Here is a 9,342-nt window from a genome sequence, read left to right on the forward strand (position 1 = left end):
CTGGGCTGGGCCGAAAGGGCCGAGCCGAGCCACCCTTTCCAGGTCCACGCCACTGAGCTGGTGGGGATGGGAGGAGGATTTTGGGGCGGAGGTGGGCGTCCCTAGACCTGGTCCCTGATCTTTTTTCGTGACCCAGGAAAACTCCTGATCCGCCTCCGGCCCTGAGTTTCCCTTCTGTACAGTAGAGATAAAGATAAACATGTCCAGGGGTAGTCCTGAGACAATATAGTACTAGTTAGTAGGAAGAGCATGGGGCTTTTTGAGTTTGACAGCTCAGGGTGTGAATCCCACCCCCTAATAAGCTAGCTGTAAGATCCTGGCCAATCCCTAAATCCTCAAATGTCAAATCAGAGAAGGATTTTACCTCCATCTCTCAGGTTGTGACTCTGAAATAAGACAACGTATACAAATGCGGGGACGGGGGAAAGGGAACAAAACCACTTAATAGGTGGCTGCAGAATTCCAATTAGGAGAACCAGCTTTGATTAGCAAAACAAAAAGGGCAATTTTGGAAAACTAGTCCTGGAGGCTAGGCAGTAGACAAGATAATTCTGCATAAGAAATGAGCAAGAACACATGTGAAAAATAGGCAAAGGACTTGATAGACATTTCTCAAAAGTAGATATACATAATAGCCAATGAGAACAACAACAAAAGACACGACATAATTAGTCATTAAGTAGATAAAAAACAAAACCAGGAGATAACATTTCACAGCCAGTAGGATGGCTAGAATTTTTTTTTAAGGGGGTAACAAGAGTTAGCAAAGATGTGGAGAATTGGAACCCCTGTGCAGTGCAAAGTGGGAATGTAAAATGGCCCAACCACTGTGGAAAACCGTTCGGTGGTCCCTCAAAATGTTAAACATAGAATTACCATATGGCCTAGCAATTCCACTCCTGTGTATATACCCAAGAGAACTGGAAACAGGTTCCCAAACAGATACTTGTACAGGACTGTTCATAGCAGCATTATTCACAAGAGCCAAAAGGTAAAAATAGCCCGTGTCCATCAACAGATGAACGGATAAACACAATCTGATAAGTCCATTCAAAGGGATATTATTTCACCTTAAAAAAGGATGAGGGCTTCCCTGGTGGTGCAAAGGTTGAGAGTCCACCTGCCAGTGCAGGGGACACGGGTTCGATCCCTGGTCCGGGAAGATCCTACGTGCCACGGAGCAACTGGGCGTGTGTGCCACAGCTACTGAGCCTGCGCTCTAGAGCCACGAGCCACAACTACTGAGCCCACTTGCCACAACTGCTGAAGCCCGCGCGCCTAGAGCCTGTGCTCCGCAACAAGAGAAGCCACCACGATGAGAAGCCCGCGCACCGCAACGAAGAGCAGCCCCGACTCACCGCAACCAGAGAAAAGACCGGGCGCAGCAACGAAGACGCAGTGCATCCAGAAACAGTAAATAAATAAAATAAAATAATAAAATAAATAAATTTTTTAAAAAAAGGATGAGGTACTGAAACATGCTACAATGCAAATGAACCTTGAAAACACTATGCCAAGTGAGAGAAGCCAGTCACAAATGGCTACATGTTGCCTGATTCTATGTCTAGGAAATGTCTAGAATCCATACAGACAGAAAGTAAATTAGCGGTTGCCAGGGGCCCCGGGGTGGGGAAAATGGAGAGTAACTGCTAATGGGTATGAGGTTTTTTTGGTGGGGTGATGAAATGTTCTGGAATGTTCTGGAATTAGATAGTGGTGATGGTTGCACAACCCTGCAAATAGCTAACAACCACTGAATTGTACACTTGAGTGTACAGGGAGAATTTGATGGTATTTGTATTATATCACAGTAAAGCTGTTATTTAAGAAAAAGCAATGAGCAAAAATGTGGGAGCCAAGAGGGCTTGCAAATGCAGAAGGAGGTGGTAGGAGATGGAGGGTCTCGGCATTTGGGGTAGGCCATTAGGGCTAGAGTAGAGAATATCAGTAACAATTATGTGGGAATGTGCATGTGTGTGCGGTGGTGGTAATGGTGGCAGTGTGTGTGTATGTGAATATACAAGGGATTTTTAAAAACATGGTATCTAATTTCCGGCTGTTTGTTGAATGCTTGCTCCAAATCATCAGCCAAGTGTGCACCATGCACAGCCTGGAATTGGTGGAACTTTGGGAGTGAAGGACTTGATCAGTGAACAGATAAAAGGAGAGTCACAAAGGAGGCAAAAGCAGATGGAAAATTTAGAGATCAGCAAAAGTCAGGTGTACTTAGCAGAATCTAAGCTCCCTAAGAATTCCTGAGGCTTTTGGTAGGGATCCTGGTATCCTACCTTAATGGGTACTTTTGATTAGATCTTAAGAGGCAAGGTGCACTCAGCAAGTTAAAAGAGGTGGGAAATGCTCAGGAGGCTGACATCTGGGCCGCCTGCATTCTTCATTTTCCAATGGATTCTCATTGCTCTTTGAATAAAACTCCTCCCGGTGGCCTAGAAAATCCTGAGTGGTCTGGCGCTTACCAGCTTTCCTGACTCATCTATTATCATGTTTCTCTTTCCTCCAATCACAATGCCCTTCTTGCTGGTCCTTCTGCAGGCCAGGCTAAATCCCCAGTGAAGAACCTGGAATGGTCCACCCCAAACATTTTCATGATCAACAAAAGGCTCATGGCTGGTTCCCCCTCACTCCTCAGGCCTAGCTCAAGGCTCACCACCTCAGCAGCCTTCCCTGACCACCTGACCCTCCCCATAACACCCTGCTTCATGTTCTTTGTAGCACTAATCACTAGCTCAAACTCTCTTGGCTATTGATTTGTTCAATGGCTTATCATGGGTCTTCTTTTGAAGGTAATCTCTGGGCCATGCAAACAGTAACTGGTTTAGATCTCTTCCTGTTCTGCAGCCCCAGAGTCCAGCTCGGTGCTCAGACTAGCACACAGGTGCTCCAGAAATACTTGTTCATGTCCTCCGTTCACTGGACAAATATTATTTGAGCACCTGCCATGTATAAGGTCCTACGTGCAAAGTCAAGCACAACAGCCCCAGACCCAGCCCTCCCAGCTCCCCTGGGTTGGTGGAAGACACAGCTAAGTCAGCAGTCTGCTGTGATGTAGGGGTGAGTGCTGTCACTGGGGAGGTACAGGGTGTGATGGGGGCTCCTAGTCCAGACCGTGGGTGGGGGAGGGGGTATCCGTGAAGGCCTCTGGAGAGAATGAAAGCTGAGACATGAGGCTAAATAAGAGTTGACCAGGGGTAAGTAGGGAGAGGGTGACGTGTATTCCAGGCAGAGAGAACAGCATGTGCAGAGGCCCGGTGGGAAGAAAGCCCAGACACTAGAGGAATTGAAAGTAGTTCAGCCTGGCAAGAGCCTGGCAGCAAGTGGTAAGGGATGATGTCGAACACAAGTAGAACCAGGCCGTTGCAGGACCTTGTAGACTGAGCTAGGTTGCTGAGGAAGACACTGGGGAGCCATGGAAGGGGTTTAAGCAGCGGAGTGGCACAATCAGATTTGTCAACATTAGACAGTTCACTGCTCTTGTGGTATGGGGAATGGACTGGAGACAGTGAGGCAGTGAAGAGGCCGTGAAAGAAATGTAAGAGAAGAAACGGTTAAGAGAAACGAACATATTCCAGCAGTGTTTGGGAGATAGAATCAGTAGACTTTAATGACTGATTAGTTTTTCAAGGGTGGGGACTGTTGGGGATAACACCCAGATTTCCAGCTTAAGCTAGTGCTTGGTAGTGTTACTTCCTAAACAGGGAAACCCAGGTTTAGGTGTAGGTGATAAAGTTCTAAGTGTCACAGGTTGAGTTTCAGGAGAGCACAGGGCGCTCAAGTCAGCATTTGGATTATTCTGTGAGTTTCTCAAGGGCAAAAGCCCTTACTTATCTGCGTGTTCCCAAACCCAGTAGGCTCTGGCCCACAGAACACCAAAGTGTACACAGAACCACGGAAAACAGACAGCAGAACAGCTTTGGTAACTGTCTGGAAAACAGGTTTCAGGTAGACACCACAGGACAGAGAAAAATTTAGGAGCCTCAGTGTCTCACTCAGGATGGGCTAGGTTACGCTGCTATGATAAACCACCCCCAAACTCAGATTTCTCACTCACTCTACCTGCCCATCTTGAGTCAATGGAAGCTTTTCTCCAGGTGGGGACCCAGACTGATGGAGCCTCCACCACCTGGAATGTCACTGGTCACCTTGAAGGAAAGGAACTTGGCAGATAGTGCTTGGGTCCTTGAAGGCTTCTGCCTGAGGGGGATACTTGCACTCACATTTCATCAGCCAAAGCGTGTCAACATGCCATGCCTCACTTCAAGAGGACCGGGAAGTACAAATCTACCACATGCCAGGAAGGGGAAGAACTGGACATGTTGGTGCCCAGTAATGGGCATCAAGAATCTTAACTTCTGGTCCTGAGTCTCCTCTGCGAACTTGTACAAGTCATTTCCCCGCTCTGAGCCTCAGTTGTCCCTGTCTGTAAAAAGGGATCCTAATACTTCCCTTTAGTTGAGCATTGATGAAAGCACTTTGTTGAGATGGGGAAGGGGAGTCCAGGGGTGGGAAGCCGTGACACATCTCAAGACAATGGAGAGGCACACTCGAGTGTGGGTGTGGCTGGAGTGGCAATGACCACAGGCTAAGCAGAATCTGAGTGTGCTGCACTGAGGTCTAGGGGCTGAGGGCAGCTACAGCATCCCTGTCCCTCTGCCCCGACTCCCTGAATTCTTAAGCATTTTCATTCCTTTCACTCCTCCAGCCCTCATCCCTCTAATGACACAGTGGGTCACAGAGAGCTCCCTGACAAATGGAGACAAAACCAATACTGCCAAGAGCTGATGGAGTTTGGAGCTTAAGCATCTACCTCACTCTTTGGCTGGCAGCCAGGACTTGGGTTTGGAGCCTGTGGGAGGCAGAATAATTCCCGCCCCCGCCCCCCCTGCCCCCCCCCAAGAGGTCAAGTCCTAATCCCTGGAGCTGGTGAAAATGCTCCTTTACGTAGCTAAAAAGATTTTGCAGACACGGTTAAATTAAGGACCTTGAGACGGGGAGATTATCCTGGATTATCCAGGTGGGCCTTCTGAGGATGGAAGAGGGAGGCAGAAGAATCAGAAAAAGAGATGAGATGATGGACGCTGGGGTCAGAGTGATGCAATGCTGGCTGGAAGGAGGTTGTGAGCAGGCAGGGAATGCAGGCAGCCTCTAGAAGCTGGACAAGGTAAGGAAAAGGATTCCCCACTGGATCCTCTAGAAAGAATATTGCCCTGCCAACACCTCGAATTGAGCCCAGGGAAACCCATTTCAGACTCGTGACCTCATGAACTGTAAGATAATAAATTTGTTGCTTTAAACCACTAAATTTATAGTAATTTGTTACGGCAGGGATAGGAAACTCACACAGCCTGCAGGCTGATGTGGAGGGCGGGGGTTTGACGTCAGACAGTTGCTACTGGCAAGTCAGCCACTGGGGGCGGGGCTGAGAGAGGCTGGCGGGATCCCTCATTTCCCTCTAGCCCTGGGGCACTGGGTGAGGCACCTCAAGAGCAGCCCCTGGGGAAGCCCCGATGCTGCTTTACTCTGCTACATCATCCTTTCTGCCTCCTCTCAATGTTTTCTCTTCTAATGACTCTTGCTATGTGCCTTTGAGCAGACCCCTTCCTTTAGGAGTCTGTGTATGTAAAAGGAAAACGGGGATGAGCTAGGGGACCCTTTAGGGGCCTTCCTGGCCTGACACTGTGAGTCAGCATTTCCAGGATGTGATGGGCCTGCTGAAAGCTCTCTGATGATGCTCTTGAACTGCCCTCCACCCCAGGCAGGTTTCCTCCAGAGAGTCCTAACCAGAGTCTTCCCTGCTGCCTCAAACAATGCACTTATGCCCAAACATTGACCTCGGTTAAAAGACGGGGGGACAATGCTTTATTGACTTGGCACCTATGAACAGGTGGCTACAGGCCCCCAGGGTTCTTTGCTTCTGCAAAGTGGAGGCTCTGTGGTGGGAGCAGCATAAATCGAGTTGCTGGTTCCAGCTGCAGGGAGGGGCCACTGTCCCTGCTTTGGCCCCTCCAGTCCCCTTGTCCAGCCAAGCACCATCTGAGTCCAGGCCCTCACAGAGCAGGCCAGGGCAACGACCCAGGTCCTTCTGCAGCCCCAGACCAGTCTAAGATAAGAGCTGTAGGCCTCTCCTGCCTTCCCCTCTTCTTGAGGATCCCAAGATGGGTGGGGGGGAAAGGAGATACCCCATTTACAGGGAGCACCTGAACCTCCTGGACCAGGGTTAAGGAAGGCTGGGTTAAGGGTATTGTAACAGGAGTCCCACCAAAGAGGAAAGTTAGGAGTTCTCCCCTTCCCACCAGTTTCTGTTTTAGCTGAGCAGAAAGTAGGAGTTTTCATTGAACTGGGCCCACAGTAGGTGATGACAGGTGAGGTCACACACTAAGTTGATGGGATAGAGCCAGGCTCCCTCAGGCAGGACTACACCATCTGGGCAGGCTCTCTCCCAGGCAAGGCGAGGGAAGGGCAGAGTGAACTGCAGTTGTCACAGGAGGAGGACTTCCTGAAGGAAGAGGGGCAGGCCACAGTAGGCTCCCAGAAGAAGTGGTCTGCAGAGTGGGCTGGGTCACGATGGCTGGCACAGGACACTGGCATCCTCACTGTGGTCACAGTTGTGGGCATCCCAGCGGATGTGAGAGCAGAGCAGCAGGGCACTCTCGTCCCCACGGCACTTGACATTGTCCAGGAGGATAGGGCCTCGGCCTGGGCCAAAGTGGGCCTCACCAGGGGCTGCCAGGGCCTGGCCACAGCCCAGCTGGAGACACAGGACGCCGGCTGCCCGCATGTCCCAAGCATCATCGCACACAGTGCCCCATTGCTGCCCTAGGAAGAGCTCTACACGGCCCTCGCATCGGTGGGCTCCATTCGCCAGACGTAAGTGCCCTGTGGGGAGACAAGGTCTGGGGCTGGAAGGGGCTGGCCCAGGCCAGGCCACTCCCAAGCTAGGCCAGGTAAGGGGTAGTTAGAGGAGGCAAAGGGTGGTGATTTGGGACACAGCAGTGTCCTGGGAACCACTGGACGAAGGCAGACAAATGAGATTAAAATAAGATGGGCATCAGTCCAGACTGCATCTCAAGATCAGAAGAATGTGCACAAGCCTTTGTGGGGCGCTCTTTGCATGCTGGGAGCTTCATGTCTGCTCTCTCCTTAGTTCTTTGTTCACAATCCCAATACCTCAGACCCAGGGCTGCTCTCTATCATTATCGTCTCCCCTCCTCCCTGGACTCCCCAGACTAAAGTCTGAATTCTTTCATTGCTCTCCTGAGGACAGGAGCCCATCCCTTTATTTTGGTCCCAACTCTAGAAATCTCTAGATGACTCTAGCTTAAAACCCACCTCCCTCTTTCTGGACATCATGCCTCTATTAATGAGGCCTGAGACTCTTGCAGAAGGACAAAGGCTCCAGGACCTGGTGCAAATCTGCTGTGTAACCCGGGGCTGTGACCTCCTTCCAAATCTGGTCCTTCGTATCCTGATGCCTCCACTTCACTCTTAGGGACGGTGGACACCTACCGTCCCTGGGCCGAGGAGTGGGCACCTGGGTGGTCTCAGCACCATCCTGCTGGACTAGCTCCTCTGGGCCTGGCTCAGCAAGGACAAAGAAACAGGTGGCTGTCACATTGGCGAACAAATCCCTTGAGGCCAGGTCACCTCTTACCCTCCAAGGGAGGACTGATTTAGGGTCAGAAAGGACTTCATAGGTCCCTGCTCCTTGGTACAGAAACGTGGGTTGTGCTTCTTTCACCCTGGGGCCCAAAGCAGAACCCTTTGTGGCCAAGGCTACCAGGATACCAAACCAGGGCGAAAATAACAATTCCCAAAGCAATCAATAAAGAGACGCATTTTTAAATGTGTCAGACTCTGCAAACACCCCTTTTCCATTGACTCCCACCAAGGGTCAAACGCTTGCTCCCCGAAAGCTGATCAACTCTCCCTGCTAACTAGAGTTTTTTGGGTCCCTGACGCAGCAGGACAAAACCTCCCCAGCCACCTCTGTCTGTTACAGGTTTTGCCACACTTTACCACAAGACTTCAGCCTCTCACCTCGGGCCCCGCCCCTCACTGCCGCAGAGGGCTCTCCCTTCCGGCCCCGCTCATGCCGCGCAGCCGCAGAGCGCGCCGATGGTGGGCTCCGCCTCTGTCTGCGGAGCGTGAGTCCTCTCTCCCGCTGCGCTCACGCCGTAATGCCTCGGCGAGCTCTGACGCTCGGCCCCGCCCATTTCCCAACAGACCCCGCCCCTCCCGCGCCGCAGAGCGTGCCTGCGCGAGGCCCCGCCCATTCCCCAGAGCCTGCCTCATCCCGCCCGCGCCGCAGTACGCGCCTGCGCCGGTCCCGCCCATCTCACAGCAGGCCCCGCCCGTGTCGCAGTAAGCGCCTGCGCGCGGCACACCGCCACCCCCTGCCATTCCTCAGATGGCGCTGTGCTCTGCCCGTGCCGCCGTGCATACGTGGTCCTAAAGCGGCCTCACCTGAGCAGAGCGCGCCCGCATCCTCGTGGTGGCCGCAGTTGTGCTGGCCCCAGCCCAGGTGGAAGCAGTCGCTCAGGCGGGCCTCCGTGCCGGCGCAACCCACGTTGTCCAGCAGCACGGGGCCGCGGCCGTAGCCGAAGTGGCCGAGGCCCGTGGCACCCAGCGCCGGCCCGCAGCCCGCCTCGCGGCAGGCCACGCGCGCGTCCGCGAAGTCCCAGTCATCGTCGCACACGGTGCCCCAGACCCCGGCGTATAGCACCTCCACGCGGCCGCGGCACGGGCTCGGGCCGCCCACCAGCCGCAGCCGCCCGCCTGCGGGGCGCACAGGCCCGCGGCCAGAGGGGCTGGGCTGGGGCCATCGGCTCCCGGGCAGAGCTCCGGCCCCACCCTCTTCCACCCCCAACGGAACCCCGGCCCTGCCACTTACTTTTCTTCCCCGCCGCCCAGGCCGCTGTGGTGAACAGTGCCGGCTCCCTGGAAGGCAGGGCACCAACTCCTGTAGCTGCAGAGACAGGGTATCTAGAGCATTTGAAGGGGACAAAGAGGGCTTCTGGCCTGCAGCAGGGCACAGGGCATGTCTACTGAGATGCCCCAACTCTTACCACACCTGCACCCCACTCAGCCTCAATCCTAGAGTCACCATGTTGTATGCTGTGGTGGGGTCCTCAAGAAGCTTGAAGGGAATAAACCAAATCCTACTTCCAGGCATTATCCTAATTTCAATTCCAATGATAGGTCCAGCCCTAATTCTACCCTTCATTCAAGTTATATCTCACTTCTCACAAGGCCTCTCAATTTCCAACCTCAGCCCCAACCCAAGTTTTATTTCAGAGCTTTGAGAAAGTGCCTCCTCCCACCCTGCTG

At 52.7% G+C, this 9,342-nt stretch overlaps 1 protein-coding gene across 1 annotated transcript in view; it reads right to left on the bottom strand.

Annotated features, from left to right (window-relative positions):
* Nucleotides 1–6,574: 6,574 nt before the first annotated feature.
* Nucleotides 6,575–9,342, bottom strand: part of SSC4D (scavenger receptor cysteine rich family member with 4 domains) — an 8,366-nt gene continuing 5,598 nt past the window's right edge. Inside the window, exons 7-10 of the mRNA XM_007468803.1 lie at nt 8,906–8,980; nt 8,479–8,790; nt 7,522–7,590; nt 6,575–6,891 (exon numbers count right to left, since the gene is read on the bottom strand). Of these exons, the coding sequence (XP_007468865.1) occupies nt 6,575–6,891; nt 7,522–7,590; nt 8,479–8,790; nt 8,906–8,980 (773 nt within the window). The remainder of the gene's footprint in view (nt 6,892–7,521; nt 7,591–8,478; nt 8,791–8,905; nt 8,981–9,342) is intronic.

The sequence above is a fragment of the Lipotes vexillifer genome, unplaced genomic scaffold (genome assembly GCF_000442215.2).
Source record: "Lipotes vexillifer unplaced genomic scaffold, Lipotes_vexillifer_v1.1 scaffold12, whole genome shotgun sequence".
Lineage (NCBI taxonomy): Eukaryota > Metazoa > Chordata > Mammalia > Artiodactyla > Lipotidae > Lipotes > Lipotes vexillifer.